This window comes from Notamacropus eugenii, chromosome 3 (assembly GCF_028372415.1).
Source record: "Notamacropus eugenii isolate mMacEug1 chromosome 3, mMacEug1.pri_v2, whole genome shotgun sequence".
NCBI classification, from domain to species: Eukaryota; Metazoa; Chordata; class Mammalia; order Diprotodontia; family Macropodidae; genus Notamacropus; species Notamacropus eugenii.
In genome coordinates this window covers 383807442-383826637 of record NC_092874.1, presented here as the reverse complement: position 1 = coordinate 383826637, position 19196 = coordinate 383807442, and the positions used below count along the sequence as shown (strand labels likewise).

The 19196-nt window shown below is 38.6% G+C and overlaps 1 protein-coding gene across 3 annotated transcripts in view; it reads left to right on the top strand.

Annotated features, from left to right (window-relative positions):
- The window catches only part of SDK1 (sidekick cell adhesion molecule 1), a 1143865-nt gene that overhangs the window by 933547 nt on the left and 191122 nt on the right, over positions 1–19196 (top strand). For all 3 annotated transcript variants that reach the window (XM_072597683.1, XM_072597681.1, XM_072597682.1), the window contains exons 24-27: positions 1566–1675; positions 3614–3764; positions 4427–4664; positions 16751–16866. In XM_072597683.1, coding sequence (XP_072453784.1) covers positions 1566–1675; positions 3614–3764; positions 4427–4664; positions 16751–16866 — 615 coding nt within the window. The remainder of the gene's footprint in view (positions 1–1565; positions 1676–3613; positions 3765–4426; positions 4665–16750; positions 16867–19196) is intronic.

The window sequence follows — 19196 nt, the reverse complement described above, 5'->3', positions numbered from 1 at the left end:
TATGGAGCAAATCTGCTCTGCCCTCTGCAGAGGGTTTCAAGAAGGCCAGCTGGTTCTTCTGTAGCTCCCAGGTCAACATCTGTAAGGTGCCTGTGTGTCCAAAACAAGGCTTTCTAAAGCTTGTAGACCTGTAAGTGGGCAGAGTCAGAACAAAGAGGAACACATGGTACATCCAAGGATGGCTGTAGGAAAATGGGGTTATCAGGTTTACATCCCAGATGTTGACCTTGACAAAATTTTCTCAACTTATAGAACTTAGTCATTCTGAAAGGGCCTCTCTGCTTTTATGTAATTCTAGCAGTGCCCTTCAACTGCCTCTGAACCCTCTTCAGCTAGAGCCTTCTCATTGCCACACTCATTGTTCTCTGTTTTCTCTCTGCCAAAAACTACTTTTGGTGCTGCTCAGCTTTCCCTTCTCCAGAATAGCCTGAGTGGCTTTGACCTTTCCCAAAGGGTTTTTTGTCTAACTTCTTAATCATGTTTGCATCTCGCCCTTAAATCTTTGGTTATTTTTCATACAAAAATAATGAAGATAATGAGAGAATCCTCATAGTTCCTTCGTTGTATTTTTTTTAACTTCTGACTCAGCATTCCTCTATTCTGCTTGCTTTTTAAAAGAACAATAGTGCATTGCTGATTCATCTGCAACTTGTTATCCACTCTGACCCCTAAATCTTTTTCTGCCAGATTTCTTTTTATCCAGTCATCCAACAGTCTGTTTTTGCTTTTGTCTTCTTGCCCCTGAATACGCTATCCTATTTTATTGAACTTCATTCTCTTTTGAATCTGACCACTTCTTCCATTTACCAAGGTCATTTTCAATTCTGTTGCTGTCTTCCAAAGTGCTGGCTACCTGCCAGCTTGGTTCCATCTGCAAACTTAATGAGCATGTTTTCTATTCCATCATATAAGTCATTTATGAAATGTTAAACAGCCCTGGACCCTGGATTGGTCTCATCTCAGCACTATTTGTTTGGCCTGATATTGTCTCCTTGCATACCCTCTACCTCCTACATGTCAGTCCTCATCAGGGGCACACTGACCATTCAGGGGTTAGAGTATGACAGGGACAGGAGCATAGAAGCCTATTAGAACAAGATTATGATGGTCCTCTCATCTGACAGGGGTGCCTCTATTTTAGGTGGTATGGTCCTGAGAAACAGGAGATTTTCAGAGGAATTATATTTTCCTCTCCTCTAGATCCAGGAGGGCAAGGAGTAACCCAGGGGTGAGGAACCTGCAGCCTTGAGACCGCATGTGGCCTTCTAGGTCCTCAAATGTGTCCCTCTGACTGAATCCATACTTCACAGAACAAATCCCTTTTAGTAAAAGGATATGTTCTATAAAACTTGGACTCAGTCAAAAGACCACATCCAAGGACCTAGAAGGCCACATGTGGCCTTGAGACCACAGATTCCCCACCCCCAAACTAGCCCCTTCTTCCACAAACAGAGGTGGCATGATGAGCATGGGAATTCGTAACTTGGTGGTCTGTTTCACATGGAGACTGGAAATCCATAGTATTTGCTAAACCCACTTGGCATTCTCCTCCTCCTCCTAAACAGATTGGTGCCATAGGTGATGAGGAGGAGTGGAACTGCCTCTACGAAGAAGAGAATGAACCTGATGCCCAGATGTTGGAGATACCAAACCTCACTCCCTACACTCATTACAGGTGAGAACAGCAGGTGACAAACTACAACAGGCAAAAAACTTATTCACGCACAAGCAGGTGGCTTAGAGAGCAAAACTCAGTTATATGTATGTAAATTCAAATTTCTAGTAACAATAATAGTAAATCAGACTTCAAAGAGTAGGTAATAAAATACACAGATGAATATTATTTCAAGGGATATTATACTCTGATCTCAGATTTGGAAGGTTCTTTTCATCTGCTAAATGGCAACATCCCCTATAGAAATGTCTTCTCTATTGTTATAGGATTGAAAACCAAGAACCTTGGGCAATCAGAGACATGGCTCTTTTCTCATTTAACACCAAGTGCAATTCTGACTGTTAAAAGTACGACATGAAAATAATAGCTATCCCATAAATATCCTTCTGTTTGCAAGTATTAAAGGCCTTTCAAAGTGGCTCTTCTTACCAGGATGCCACTTATTATACTTGATCCTGAAACTTAGCCTGGCAGTAAATCCTTGGCCTTAACAAAGGGTAGAGTGATCACAAGCCGTTAGAGATGTGTTAACTTCCCGTAAGATCATTGAAGGAGATGAATTTTCCAGTTATCACCAGATATTGAGCCTGATAATGTCATTGTTCTGCCAGAACGGATACATTTTGTGAGCTCAGGGAAGAAGAAATAAGAATTACTAATACAGAGAGTAAGAGGTGAAATTGTCAAAATCATTTTCTTTGCCTGATGTAAATGTTGAAAGGAACAAGTCATCAAGTGCTACTTATTTAACATGTATTCTTTTGAATGTACTTCCCAAAATAGAACAGACCAGTCATGGTTCCATACTAATGGCTAAATTTTTTTTTAAAGAATAACCTTTTTCATAAATCAATAGTTATGACTGGGGCCCACAGTAAAGTCAGAATGGGCAACTTTGGACTCAGGACACCTGGGTACAAATCTCACCTCTGATACAGTGTCACGTACCCTCCATTTCATCAGCTGTGAAATAAAGAGGTTAGGCTAAATGTCCTCTGAGGTCACTTCTAGCTCAAATTATATAAAACCAACCCTATCAGTCTTATTAAATATTTGAAAGCTAAAGTGTCAGACCCTTCTTACTAGTTGTGTGACCACCTAATTGCTAAGGGCCTCATCGGTAAAAGGGAAGCAATGCTTGTCCTATCTACTTCACACGGCTGTTAAGACAAGTACTTTGGAAACATTAAGACATTGTATAAATATGAGTTGCTTTTATTGTCATCATCCCATATATCTGAAAATTTTGAGAACTCTTTTAATTCTAGTTTGAGACATTGGACATTCACTCAGTACTTCATTTGGTTTTGAGTGCTATGGCAATTTTTTAAATTCCTGTAGATGTATGTATACACACATACGCATACATATGAATTGTTTCTGTGTTTCTACAGATTATTTTAAATTGAAATAACAATATCTTTCCATTGTGAACAAAAATATAAAGATGAGGAAGAACTGAGAGCCTCAGAAAATAAGAAAGAAAAAACAAGTTGCTCTTAATTACTCAGAATAAATTTTTCATTAAAAGATTCTATTTTGTAATAATGTTGATACTGTAATATCATTAAATTCATTCATCAGAAAGGGTTTGGAGTTGGGACCTCTAAAGTCTCTTTCCAATAGCCACTTGAACCAAAATCTGGTATTTTTTTGAATCTTGACTCAACCAGTGGTGATTCGCAACGTAGGTGTCTGAATATCTATCTAACAGACACAATTTTCTGTCACTTGGGTATGTGAAATTGTTTGATTCTGTTTAATTCCCCATCTTTTGAAGTTTCTTAAAAAAGGATCTAAATGATTTACATTTTAAATAAAATATATTAGAAGCAAGAAGGGTAACCTTGAACCTTTGGGGATCTGATGATCCCTTAAAAGGGAAAGGGGCATACTTTCCCCCCTTGTTCTTCCATTTACTTCATGATTCTTCTTTAGGTTTAGGATGAGACAAGTGAACATTGTTGGCCCCAGTCCTTTTAGTCCATCATCTCGTGTCATCCAGACTTTGCAGGCCCCACCTGATGTTGCACCTGCAAGTGTAACAGTTCGTACTGCAAGTGAGACCAGCCTATGGCTCCGATGGGTGGTAAGTTATGAACTACAGAAGGGAGAGTGCAGAGATAAGCAGTCTTGAGCTGAACAAGGTACATAAAATGTGAATCAAGCTCAGAAGTTTTTTGTCATGCTTTTTTTTTCCTAGTCAACATGAACCTCAACATTAAACCAAAAAAAAAAATAAAATGTTACATTTCACATTATCTTAGATCTTGGACCTGCCCAAATTGCCTTATTAATCATCAATATTCTCTTTTCTTGGAACCAAAAAGTATTCCTCAGTAAGAAAAGGCAATGATGTTACATGCTAGACTTGTAAGTCCTTAAGCTAGATCAACATTGAACCAATATTCAATATTTGTATGAGAGCCAGTTTGATATTTAATCAAAACATTCCCCTGCAAAATAAAGCCAAAATGTATTAGAAGAAATTATGCTCAGCTGAAGTTAATGACATGGTTTCATTTAATTAACAAATGAAAACTATTGGGAGGAAAGTAGGATGGAAAATTATACCAAATAAAATATTTTCCTTGATCAATAAAGGCAAATAAAACACAGACCCATCACCATGAGGTCATTCTTCCTTCTGAGTTATTTTTATTCTTGTAGGTACAAAATGTCACCTGGATCATAGTTAGGAGATTTCAGAAAGTCATGAATCCTTTATATTCTATCATTATTCATTTCCAGCCCCTCCCTGATTCACAGTATAATGGCAACCCTGAATCTGTGGGCTATAGGATTAAATACTGGCGAATTGACCTTCAGTCTTCAGTAATGGTGCAAGTAATCCACGACAGATTGGAGAGAGAATACACCATTGAGGAACTGGAAGAGTGGACTGAATATGAGATACAAATGCAGGCATTCAATGCCATCGGGGCAGGGCCTTGGAGTGAAGTAGTGAGAGGTCGCACTCGTGAGTCTGGTAAGTAAGGAAAAAAAATTCTCTTTGAGGCCATTTTACTCTTTTTGATCTTACTTTCAGAAACTCATCATTTTACCTAATTCTCTAATCTTTATGTTAATAGCATCTCATTAGCCTTGTTTTATCCAATCCTCACTAGGTTCTTTTCTAACCTACAAAATTGACCCTGTCAGTTAAAGAAAATGGAATTGATGTTAATTTGGAAAATGTGGTAGTGCTCAGAGTTTGGGCTCAAATTTGTCTGAGTAGATTGTTTTCTTTATAGTGAAAGTTAATCCTTGAATACTTCAGAAACATCTATTTATTTATTTTTAAAAGTTATAGAGGGAACTTCTGTATATTAAGCAACCTCTCATGGATGCTGCTAATCAGGGGTGTGCTGCTAAATATTTAACAATCAGCTATCAGGGGTGGGGGGATATATACACATAATACATTTTAAAGTTTAATCTGTATTATTAACATTTTCTCCATCACTTTCTTAAATCTAGACAAGAGACAAAACAACAAATCAAGCTATGATTTGTAAAATTTACTCTTTTCTAAGGTATAAATGCTCCCACTAAAAATTTTAACAATTGGCTCTCATGAGCTGATATGATCAGCATGTTCCTGCTTCTACTTGTAAAGAGGATTCTTATGTATAGGTTGGACTAGATGAAGTCTGAGGGCCTTATGACCCTGAGATCCAATAATTCTATGAATTAATGTACTCATGACACATTTCTTCTGCCTTACTTTTTGTTTAAAACAGGACTCCAAAAGTCCTCTGCCATGCAGCTGTTTGTGTAAGCTTGATTATCCTGATCTGAGTATGGCATATACTTGGAAGTAGCAAAACTACAGTTCTTTTTAAACAGTCTAATTCAGATAGGACTTTCCAGATTCAAATTTGTGAGGTTTAACCTTGCTGAAAGTTTACTTCTCATTGGAGGTATACCAATGATAAAAATGAGTATGGTCGATAGCCTTTTCTATTTGTCTTATGGATAACATAATTTATCCCAGGTGGCAGGTGAGTAGCCATTTCCTAAAGAAGAATGTGGCAAATACTTTCTCAAAAATCTACCAGCTGGCAAAGTATCCCTAAAAATATTCCTAGCCCTATCTCCAGAAATAGGGATAGGAAACTTAGAGACTGAACCTCATGGATGACCTAGAAGTGAGGCATTAGCAGCAGCAAAATCTTAAGCCATTTCATTTAAAGCTAAATGTACCTGTCATTTCTTGCTGTCCTCATTTCCTTCTGCTTTTCTAACATTACTAATTTTCACTTTAATTATATTTTAAAATATACATCTATTATTATTAATACATGAAGAAAAGAAATCTTGTTCCATTGGTCCTGAGCCCAATGTTATTCAGCATTTCCCCCAAGAACCAAGGTGATAGAACAAGATAGCACATTATTTAAATTTGCAGATGACACCAGTGGGGTGGAGAGATGGCCAATATCATAAAGGACAAAGTCAGAATTCACTGTGACCTTTGTGGATTGAGAAATTCATCAGAAACGTGCATAGTAAGGTTGCTTTAGGTCAAATACAAGGTAGCACAAAAATTAACTGAACACAGATGCTGAGAAATGACAGTGAGGCCCTGCAGAAGCATGAGTTGTATGGCCACCTGTGTTCCCGAAGGGCGTCTTCTCTCCTGGTGTACTCGGGGAACCTTCTCATCCTACTGACATTGTGTCTGTAGTTGTGGGACAATGCACTCCAGGTTTATAGGGTGAATATTTTGTTACTTGGACTAATACTATTGATGATGAAGGTGATGATGAAGATGATGATGATGATGATGATGATGGTAATGAGAGCGAGCATTTTTATAATTCTTTAAGGTTTGTAAAGTGTTCTATTTGTAGTATCTCATTTAATCCTTACAGTAACCCTGAGAGCTAGGCACTGTTATTATCCTATTGTTACACATTAGGAAACTAAGACAGCTAGAGGTTAGGTGATTTAACCGGTTGCTGTTGTTCTTAAGAAGCCATCTCAATTAATGGTTTTGCTTTGAGATTAAAAATAAATTAATCACACCACTATAATATAGGAAATGGAATGGAGGACAGAGACTAGACATGTGTTTTCATTGGTATAAGGAATTCCCCAACAGGAAACTCCCTTTACTAGTGCAGATAGATAGCCATGTTCCCTGCAACTTACTCTTATAAAGCAAATAAAAAGATTGAATAACAGCATAAATTGAAGTATGGTTTAAAATATATATATATATGTTGAAGCTTATAGCTAAAAAGGAGCCTCATGATTGTTTAGTTCATGTAGTCAATGAGTCAGATATGTAGTATAACCATTAGGACATGGTAATGGGATCTGCAAATAGTCATTTTCATTTTCATTTCATTTGAATTGTCTTAGTTCATCACAAGAACCTAGACTATGCATTTTGTTTTCATCTTTGCCCAAGTATCCAGACAACTTACTTATCTCAGTGAGTTGGCCATTTGTGGTTCTTTAGAATCCAATCTATAAGCTGAATAGCCTAGCTACTGTATAGCATATACAAGGTACAGGAACATTGGGGTATACTCTCTAGTACACTCAGTGCTTGCCAGACTTATTGTCTAGTACTATATCCTATTATGGTTGGAGAACTTGGAAAGAATTCAGGGAACAACAGTGATGATTAAGGGGTGGAAAAATAGATTTTTTTGAGAAAAAGAATTATTGAACCTTGAGAAAGGAAGGCTGAAAAGTCCTCCCTTTTCACTGTTTCCATTTCACTGCTCTGCTTGTTCAAAGCTGCCTAATAAAGACTTATACTTCACTTCTCACATGCTCATTCACTGGTTCCTACTTAGTGACACCAAGACACCAAGACAGACTGTAACAGTATGTGTAAAGTCAGGATTCTGACACTGCAATCCACTTTAAGATGGGGTCTTTGGACATATATTACTTCTAAAGGTGGGGACTGCCTATAATGGTCTTTAAGTATATGAAGAGCTTTTACATAGGCTAGTTACCAGCTATTCTCCACCTATCCTAAAGATAAAATAAGAGGAAATGGTCTTAAACTATAACATTGGTAATTTGGGTTAGAAAGGAGAATGAATTTTCTGAGTAAGAGTTAGAAACCACTGGAATAGTTACTAATAATTTTCAAAATAGGATGAATGTTTAAGGATGTTCTTTCCTAAAGATGGAGAGAAGATGGGTTAGATGACCCCTCAAGGTTGCTTCCAAAACTGGAGGTTTTTTTAATGTCAGAAATGAAAGATTAGACCAAGCTGTGACCATGCACAAAGCAGAGACTTTTAAGGATGTATTTTCTTTGATATCTTTGTCTTATTGATTTTTTAAAAGGCTTTAGAAAAACCTTTTTTTCAAAAAAGGAAACATATATCTAGTACTCAGTTTTCCAAAATGAAGCTCCAAGAAAAGAACAAACTAATTAAACATTTCTTGGAAAACACAAGATTTTGAGAAAATGAAAACCTATATAATGATGGAGCCCTAACCTGACCATAATGTGTTTAAGTTTTGGTTTTGCTCCTATTCTTGTGGTTTTGGTCCAACTGAACAGCAATGGTATACCATTGTAATGTGTAAATCAGATAGATGCAAAATGTATGCAGAATCTCAACGAGCTAAAGGTTTTGAGAAGAGGAATTACACAAGCATGGTCAATCAAACCTTATCCGGGTGGTTTCCAAGGACCTATGGCCAAAGAAGATTATATTTGTCACCTGCCCTAATCTTCTTATTTCTTCCTTTCCTCCTTCCATTTTACAGATAGTCTCACAGAGGGGAAAAGAAGTAAATTCTCCAAGTAAGTTAGTGGTAGAATCAAAATTAGTACCCAGAGCTCCTTGCTCAGCCCAGAACTTTAGTGTATGACATTTCCTTCTAATGAATCAGAATTCTGAGTATTCATGTAGGAAGGGGATGAGGTATGCCCACAGTCCAGACTGGGATGCACAGTTGGATGGAAAATCTGTGGAGCTCATTCATTGGCATATATATCTTGGACAGATGCTGCAAATGGACTGTAAATTGAGCTCAGAATTGGCAGGGAGGGGAAAGCTAGATGGATTATTGTCTTCGTGAAACTACAAAGTTATTTTGGTGCTCCTGGGCCTAGGGAAAGAACAGATTAAGATCTATATCTTTGAAGAAAGCACCCACATTGAGAATGATCCAAGGTTTGTTGTATGAGAGAGGCAGCATGGCATGGAGGATACAGAGGTGGCCTCAGCCTACCTCTGACATATGCTGACTCTGTGGCCCTGAAAAGTCACTTAAGCCCTCAGAGTCGTAGGCAATTCTCTGAGACTAAAAGGTTACAGAGAAGGTGCTGACATGCACTGGTAGAGAGAATCTTCTTACCTGGGAGTTCCTCGTACCAATGAAATTACAGATCCAGTCCTATATATTGTGTCATAGAAGTCAACTTGTGAAGGTCAAAAGGAAAATCTGCCTATATTGAGGTTGAATCACGTTCCCTTTTCATGAAAAAGTGTGCCTTTCCTTACCCTGGCCTTCAGAAATAGTCAAAGAAGTTGCTTTTGGTAAAGGAAATGAATCTCCTTGATACACAGGAATGGAGTAGGAGGTGAATTTTTACTGCATTCTTTTTAGTCTGCCTTTTTTCTTTTCCCCACCCTCCTACTCTTCCACCACTCCCCTTCAGCAATTGATTTATTTAGCTGGAAGATGTATAGTTTCATTTGTATAGTGTTTAGTTACATAGGTAATAGATTCTCAGGGAGAGTTGTCTCAGCAATATTTAGCAACCTACAACTTGTACAAACTGACTCAATACAAAAATGCTTCCAGAACTATTTTCTGGAAGAGCTAATACCTGTTACATGGAACAGAACATTCTGAACCAAATTTAAGCAGGATCTTGGAAAGTGTTTAAACTGGTTTCATGATACCTACGATACACAGTAAGTGTAGATAAGCCTTTATATAATATAGAGAGATTGGAAGTCAACAGAGGTGAATGAGACTGGTGAGAGTCTAGGAGGAGGTTGAGGAAATTAAGGGGGAAAAGGAAAAAAATCCATCAGGAAGCAGCTACTCATGTTGAGAAAAGTTTGAGTAAGCTTTGAAATAAGTTATTTCAGTATGCCAACAGGTGAAAAAACTGTTATTTTTGTTCATATTGTGTGTGTGTGTGGTATATATAAACTTTGGACTTAGTACCCCAGCTCCTTTTGTACTGGTGGGTCAGATCCTCAGAGCTCAGCTACTACATCTTCCATTCATGTTGAACCCCCATTCTTACATGCATCCCCCCAATATCAATTGCCCAATCCCAGTTAATATCTCCTTAATATCATGGATATCCATGATTAGCACCCCACTCTCAAATTAACCAGTTACTTTCTTCTTAATGTTGATTAGCCAACTGACATTAAATTGATTTCACTAAAGAAATAATTATTAAGATATGGCAAGAACCAAACTATAAAAACATCCCTTTGAACTGATGTACACTGTCCCCTTAGTCCCTAGGGAAAGTGAACTCAGTGTTAACATGGGAGCAACAAAAGTTCTCCCCACCACTAAGTTAGCTTAGGGGTGCCATATAACTAATAAACAAGTCATTGCGCTGCCTTTGGGGCATGGTGTCTCCACTGCCAAGTAGACTTACTTTCCAGTGTGGTTCAAGGACAATGCTCTTCAGGATTGTCGCCTTCCCTTGTTCTGCCACAGAACCTCTGGTTGCTCTTCTGATCTTTCAAGATCTAAAAAGACCTTGTGCCAAAGGAAAGAAGACACAGAGAGGTGACCCCATCTCAGATACAGGCCTGCCTAGGAGCTTGTGCATTCATGAGCCAGCCATGGTGGGGAAGGGCACTATCTATCAGCTTTCCAGAGCTCACCTTTATACCTTGCAGGAAAAAAAAGAGATTTAGTTCCTCTGTATATATACTCCATTCCAGCTCAGCATCTAATTAAAAAAAAATAAACAATTTTTTATAGTCATGCAATAAGCCAACAGGAAATAGCTATAGAATACCTATGCATTCCCTGAAGTAGAGTATATGGTTCTTTATTCTTCTTTTCTGGAAGCAGCCACATAGATTGGCACCTGGAGGAGCAGGCTATGCATGCTTGAGTGACCAGGCCCCTATTAGCCAGTCGCTATTGCATTAGTATCATTTGAGGCCATAAAGATATGACTGTAGCCATATGGCTAAAACCTGAAAATGAAATTTCTTTTTCCTTAATGTTCTGGTTTTTAGAAATCTAGTCATCCAACCTGCGCATATAACTAACCTGATCCAAATCACTCATTAGTACTCATTCTCTAGAAAATAGGGTACCTCCAGTGAATGGATGTATATAACCAGGTCTTAGGGGAAAAAAAATCACCGATCACTCACTGACAGGAAGTAAGAATTGAGCACTTAGTGTTTTTTAGAGACTGACCTCCAGACAACTGGTAAGGAGTTGAGAAGAGCATTTATTGTGTTGCTATAGCGACTCACTTTTTTTGTTTTTTCGACAGACAGGAATGGGGTACAACACTGATTTTGGCCATAAAGTGTATTTGGTGTTCTATACTCTTGTAAGATAAAATGGGAAAATAAAATTATATAAATGTTGTTTTTTTAAATTTTCACCAATGAAAATGGCAGTGTTTTCTTTAATTCATAACTGATTCAAGGTACCAGTTCATCACCCCATTTTTTTAAAAAATGATAAACATATTTTAAAGCAATTTCCTGGTAAATGTCAAAGTGAAATTTATGAAGTACAGTGAAAGCAACTAGAGACAAATATAGAGGTGGATATATATTAAGGCACCTGTGGTCTGAAGTCATTTTAGACTCAGGGGAGCAATATCAGATGGAAATGTCCTCACTCTTGAGTGGATCAGATAAAACTGTAATTAGGCAAGCAAAAACTAGGGCCCCTCTTATACAGTAGTGGGAGATTTACATAGGCAAAGTCCAGTTTTGTTTCTAACATATTCCAGAAAGTTGCCATTGCTTCTATCAGTATTCACAAAGAGATTTTGCCATGAATGATTCCCATCAACACCTGATGGACAATAGTTTTTCATATTTCAACTTTTTAAAGTCCCATGACTTTAAAAAAAAATACTTGACTTGCAATACTCAGCCCTGATGGACAACGCACAGATGGTTAACCACAAATTCATCCTCTGCTTTCCCACATGGAATACGAATTTATCTTCCTTCTGATGAGCACTCCGATAAAATTTTCTATTAGCTGGGCAGTGCTGCCTTCCCTGAAATAATTAAATAAAATATGACAGCCATCTTCACTTGGGGAGCAGGAGAGTGATGGCTCTCTTAAGGTCATGAACAAGTTAACATTCCCATCTTTATTGTTACACTGTTGTCATGTTTCCCCTTCTCTGTCAGTCAACAATATTTGTTGAGTATCCACTGCACAGCATGCCATACAAGGCACTGGGACAAATTTGAAAGCACTTTACATTCTAATGGGGACCACAGCATAATTCTGTACCTATGCATACCAGGTCTCAGTAAACATCACTTAGTGATACTGCTGATTGTGTCCTGGTTGGGGTACATTGTTATACCCTAGCAAACAGAAAGATTTCTCAGGCTTCCTTAAGTTTGTCTTGGAAAGTTACTCAAACTTGAATGGGTAAATATGCCAAAAGAGAACTAGTCTTCATTCAGCTCTTACAGTTTTCCCTTCCCTCCTCCCCCATCTACCTTTTTTGTTTCTCCTCGTTAGCTGGAGAAAGGATTGATGTGAGAGTAACTGGGTGAAGATCTCCAGATAAAGTTATGGAAGCTCTCTATACACATTCGTGGCTTATGGCAATCTATTTTCCTTTAACATAATTATATACTTGAAGAGGAAGATAAATCTGGAAGATAAAACCATGTCAGTGTAGGAAAATTTAAGAATCAGATTTTATGCAACTGCTTGAAGACAATATTCTGAAGCAAAGACTTTCTGCTTGTGTTCTGGCTAATATAGTTAACAGTTACTTAAAAATTAAATTTAAGTTTTGTGTTGCATACTTGCAAGCCCCTTCCCCCTTCTGGCTTTTAGGGCCAGCACTTCAGAGGTGTACTTTTATTACTTTCTTGAGGACACAAGGAAGACATTGGAGGGACAGCATATTCCTTCTAATACTGATGAGGGTTTCTTTTGGAAAATTTGATGCTAAAGCAATCAATTGTCCTTATTCTTCTTCAGCGGTTTATTGGAGTCTATGGGATTAATATTCTAAAGTGAAGAGTGCTGGATTTGGATTTGGAACACCTGGCATTGATAACTGACTGCCATGTTCTAACTGTGTGGGAGCAGGCAAGTCACTTCATATCTATGTAAAATGAGGTCATGGACCTAAATGACTTTGGAGGTCTCTTCTAGTCGCAAATCTGTGCTTCCATGATCCTTCTGATCTCTGCCTGCTTGCGCAAAGGTAAAGATACAATGAGAAAGTTAGCAAAACATATCACATGTAAAATATTATGTACAATTCAACTCAACAAACATAGCAGGTGAAGTTACTCACCTACTATGACCTGGCACGATGCTAGGTAGGAGGAAGACAAAGTCAAACAGCAAACATTCCAGCTTGTACAGAACTTACATCCCACCTAAGGAACCATGTGGTTCCAGACCTGTGCACACTGGTCCCAAAGTTAAGGTCAGGATTTAGTGAGATTGAACCAAAGATACTGATAGAACGACAGAAACCAACAAAAGTAAAGAAAAAACCCTATTTTACTAGATTATAACAACAAGGATAATGCAAATGAAGACTGCGCAGTCTTACACATTTAATACATGAATAATGCATTGATGAATGTAGCTGGGTTATTCCAAAACTGCAACCTAAAGGATCACCCCAAAATAAAAATAATAACTTACATGTCGTGCTTGTTACGTGCTAGCCACTGTGCAGTTATCTCATGTGGTTCTCCCAACCGCCCTAGGAGGTAGGTGCTATTATTATCTCCGTCATACAGATAAGGAAACTGAGGAGGGTGGAAAGAGGTTAAATAACCTGCCCAGGGTCACACAACTAGTAAGGGTCTGCAGCCAGATTCAAACTCAGTTCCTCCTGACTCCAGGCCCAGGGCTCTATCCACCATGTCACCTCACTGCCCCCAAGTTATGGAAGATCAGTGGATTCCCAACAGGAACAGCCACAGCAAAAAAAAGGAGTGGGTTTAGTTTTTCCTGTTTAAGTGTAATCAAGTGAGTATCTTAATACATATTATGTAATGAGGATCAATTAGGAGAGACCCTCAGTTAATTTGATAGGAAAAACATTCAAATCCTGACTCAGATCTGTGTGACCCTAGGCAAGTCATTTAATGTCTGTCTACCTTAATCCACCAGAGAAGGAAATGGCAAACCAAGAAAACCCCACAGAGAGTACGGTCCACAGGGTTACAAAGCATCAGATATGACTGAATGACTGAACGACAATAAAATGATCAGTTTAATGGTGTTACAAGATGCATTTGCTTGTCAGGAGTCAGGCATAGACACCTTGGCTATGTCCTTTGGTACCTTGTGAAGAACATACATGATTCCTGACTGGTTTTCAGTAACAGATGATCCTGACATTCAGGAGGATGACTTCTTTTCAAAGGATCTATCTTTTTGTGCTTCTGAACAATTGTTTTTTGTTTCTTGCCTTTCTCGGTGCTTTTCTTCTAGAGTGCTTTCTAGAGCACTCTTGGGGAAATTGGACTTGAGAAGTAGGGAGAAAGAATTTCTCCCCTTCCATTCCCTAGCAATCTGTGATAGGCTTGGGGGAAAAGCCCATGAATTGCCTGTGCTCACCTGTAGCTTTCTAAGGACGTGTCCAAAATGGGATACCTGAGAATGAGATTTCTCAGCCTCAAAATGGCAACAACTGAGACAATAATAAAAGGCCCTACAGCAGAACATGAAAGAATTAGAAATACTGGGCCACTTGGCCTGAAAGGAGTTCATAGATAGTGTACTGAACCTCAACTTCCTGTGTAGAGGATGGGTGATTTTGATTTTCTAGGTAATGATAACCCAGAATCTAGCCAGAAAAGAAAGATAGCCTAAGTAGCATCAGTATTGAGGCTGCTTCATGGGCAGCCCCAAGTTGAAGAATGTAGAGACCTGCCTTCTGTGAGAGAGACAAGGGGATTTCCTGAACAACCTGCTTCTTTAACTAAGAAAAGGATCATTAGCATGGCCCTCGTTCCTGGAGGAAGAGTGAAGAAGATATGAGACTTGGGGAAGCAAGGAATCTTGACCTTTCCACATTCTGCAATCAGAGAGATTTATTCAAATATTGCCGGGCTGATGGAAAGGAAGTTGCTTGTGTAAGAACCCCAAGTTTGTGTCTGTCTTCCCAGGCGGTGAGGAGGATTCTAAAGTGAAGAAAGCTCTTTAAGTCTTACAGATGCTATGTATTATTAGCCTAGGGGAAATTGCAACACACAGGGATGGCAAGAAGCTGCCCCACTAGTGATTCCAAGTTCAGCTCCCTTCCAAGAGAAACTTGGGAGCGATGTGAGTACTTCATGTGCTTTACATAGCTACCATGAGGTTCCTGTTCATACTTTGAGTGCCTTACTTTTTATTCCCCTGTATTTAAGATCCTGTGAGGCCCTTGTATTCTCTGCATTTTCTGTGGGGTGAAATAAATACTATAACATACCTGACTTATATGTGTTACCTTGAGTGTTTGTAAGGAAACAGTTGTTTACATTTAATGAAACTTCAGTATGAACCAAACCAGATTTTTTAACTTGGGTCAACCCTTAAGACTAGACTTAATCTATATAATAAGCCTTGAATCTTGGGGGAGGGAGATCTCAGGTCTCTGGACTTTAGTTATGTCTGAATGATTTCAAACACACCAAGAAACACTAGTTATGTCTGTTGAGAGGTACTGTGGAGTAGTAGTTAGTGTGGTTCAAACCCTCCATGCAATAGCTATGAGCTATAACTGTGACCAAGTCGCCTAACTTCTTAGGGCTCCAAGCAACTGTATATATCCACAGCATACAGATGATTTACCAATTTGCAGTGAGAAAGGGAGTTTTTATATAAGGAGTTCCCAATACCCATGAAATCACAGGTCTACCTCCCCCCGCCCCACCCAGGATATTTAGAATTCAGTGACACAAGGCAAACAGACCATCTATTGAAATGGAAATTCTTTTGTTGCCACAGATCAAGAATTACAAGCTTACTTTTAAATGACTGAGTTTTTGTTTTAAGCTAAAAAAATTATCTTAAGGGGAAAAGTAACATAACTCTTAATTATGTAAATAAAATTACCATTTGATCACAATTCTCCATTTCTCTATTTTGAACAAGACCAAAAACCAAGTGAAAGATGTGAAGCCCTATGCTGATACTTTGCATTTCTTCTCTGGGTTTCAGTGTAACTTGTCCTCAGAAACCCTCAGTTCCTTCCATTAACCCAAAACTGAATCCTTTGTGCTTTGTTCGGAATTAAGACAACTGAATGCTACAGTAGAAAGAACAGTAGATCTAGTCAGTGGACCTGGGTTCCAATCCTGCTTTGGGGAACCTCAGTTTCCTCGCATGTAAAATGAGAGAGTGAGCTAGACAAAATGAGATGGCTTCTGAAATGCTGATCTAGCTCATAGTTCTCTGAGTTTTTCTAACTTTTTTTTGAGACGAGAAACTTCCTTTATTTCCATTAAGTTAATGAAGGTAGTGACAGTACAAAATTCTTGGTTAGACTCACTCAGGAAAGATGAATAAGCTTCTGCGTATCTAAGGATTTCTGATATTAAGCTAATATTGAAGAGATTTATATTTCTATTGTTCTAAGACAGGTTTAATTCTGATCACTCCTAAGTGCTCAGAAGACATTTTAATTTCAAGATCAGTTTTATCATTAATATTCAACATAACATGGGACTCACAGTCAAACTGCTCCACAGTTTGTAGAAGTAGTGTGGAAGCCTTGCTTTTATATGTGGACGTGTGGACAGAAAAAACTTCTCAGAGACAGGAAATTTTTGTCTTGTACTCTCAGCAACTCAGCACAATGCTTGGCACCTAGTAAGCACTTAATTGTTTCATTGATTGGTCAGTGATGTTCCTGATTTATGTTCCCTGCAGTACCATCAGCTGCTCCTGAAAATGTGTCTGTTGAGGCTGTGAGCTCCACTCAGATTTTATTGACATGGGCTTCTGTACCTGACCAAGATCAGAATGGACTCATCCTGGGTTATAAGGTATAAATGTATACACTGTTTTTTGCTATGCTATTTCAAACTTGGTATTTGTGAATTTTAAAGTTGCCGTTTGTTTTAAATGTGTTTCATTAAATTTATTTCCCATTACTCACTTATACAAACCCGTTGGTTTTTTTTTAGGGAGATTCTCATTTTTGCACACACCATGCTCAATCCCACTTTCAAGTTTTTGTTCATTTTGTCCTGCCTGTCTGACGTGGCCTTGCTCATCTCTCCATGTGTCTGGAGGATCTAAGTCCCAGCATCTTCACATAGACTTTGATCAGGCCACATTGATCTCTTCCTTCACTGAACTCCTATTGCTTTTAGCTCTAAATATAACCAGCACTGAATTAAATAGCCTTCTTTTATTCTGTAATTATCTTGCGTTTTGTCTTCAAATCAATACTGTAAGATCTTGGAAAGCAAGGACCATGGCATTTTTTGCCTTTTTTTTTTTTAATCCTTTACAGGACCTAGTAGGTCTGAGTACTTAAGTACTGTAGGTGATCAACAAATGCTTAGGAACAGATTGTCCTACAGGACCAGACCCTCCATGTCCTGGAGCTCAGGGTCCTAAAGGACATATAGTAAAAGGCTCTTGTTTTTCTTTTTCCCAGTTCCTCATCTTGAAAGTCTAGGTTAGCTTCTATTAGAAGCCATATAAGGAAACACTTTGGTAACACTGAGAGCTCTCCCACAGAGAAATAGGCCCTTCCAGAAGGTTGTCTACTCAGAGATGAAACATGAAACGTGAGCATTTGTCAAGTATATTGCAGAAGGCATTAAAACAACAACTCAGACATGGGTTGGACTAGATATCAACAGAGGATCTCCTCCAACTCAGAAATTCTCTGATTCAGTGATTTATAGCTCTGAAATTCATAAATTTATCCAGGTCCTTTTCTCAGTCTATTTTTATTTTCTATGAAAAGGAATTGTCTGTTACCTGCTATGTGTATCATGATTCCCTTTTATTATAGAAGCACTTGGTATTTGCATAGCCCTTACAGCTGGCAAAGCACTTCAGAAACATTATCTCACTTGAATCTTCTAACAGTCCTGAATGGGAGGGAACGCAAGTTTCATCTCCATTTTATAAATGAGTACGCTGAGAGAGGTTAGAGAATCCATCGTTCTATCAACTATACCATTCTTCCACTCTTCACCTAAGGGTTGTAAGATTTCTAGGGAAGGATTATGCCTGGTATTTCTCTTAATATTAACTGTTATTCATAGCTAGCATTTATTTAGCGTTTGGAAGATTGTAAAGCACTTTACAAGTATTTCATTTGATCCTCACAACAACTCAAAGAGGTGGGTCCTATTTTTAGCCTCATTTTACAGAGGAAACTGAGGCAGAAAGAGGTTAAATGAGGAAACTCACTTAACCCCAATCTCTCTGCTGACCTCCAATCTCACATCTTCAACTGCCTTTCAGACATCTTGAACTCGATGTCCAGAAGACAACTTGAATTTAACATGTCCAAAATGTAACTTGTTATCTTTCCTCCTAAACACTCCCTCTCTCCTACCTTCTCTCTTACTGCAGAGGGCAATGGTATCCTCCCAACCCCTCAGGTTCACAACTTAGAAGCCATCTTGTACTCCTCACTATCTCTCACCACTCCCTCATATCCCTCAAATCCATATCATTTTACCTTTGCAACATCTTCTGAATACATGCCCTTCTCTCAGCTGACACTGCTACTGCTCTGGTGCGGGCCCTCGTGACCTGGGCTACTGCAGTAGCCTACTGGTGAGTCTGCCTGCCTCAAGTCCCTCCTCCCTCCATTCCATCCTCCACTCAGCCACCAAAACGATGTTCCAAAAGACTAGGTCTCTCTGTGTCACCCTCTTAGTCAATAAACTCCAATTCCTTCCTATTACCTGAAGAATCAAACACAAAATGCCCTATTTGACATTAAAAACCTTTTGGTATCTAGCCCCAGCCTACCTTTTCAGTCTTCCTGCACCTTAGTCCCTGACATGTGACTTGATCCAGTGACATTGGCCTCCTGGTTGTTCCTAGAACAAGATAACTCTATCCCTCAGCTCTAGGCTTTTCTCTAACTGGGTCCCATGCCTGAAAGTTCTCCTTTCTCCTGCCCATCTACTGGCTTCCTTGAAGCCCCAACCAAAATCCCATCTTTTAAAGGAAGTCTTTTCCAATGCCTCTTAATTCTAATGCCTTCCTTCTGTTAATTATTCCCTACTTATCCTGTATATAGCTCATTTGTATGTTTGCCTATTGTCTCTCCCATTAGACTATGAGCTCCTTGAGGACAGTCCTTTGTACAGTGCCTGGCACATAGAAAGCACTTAATAAA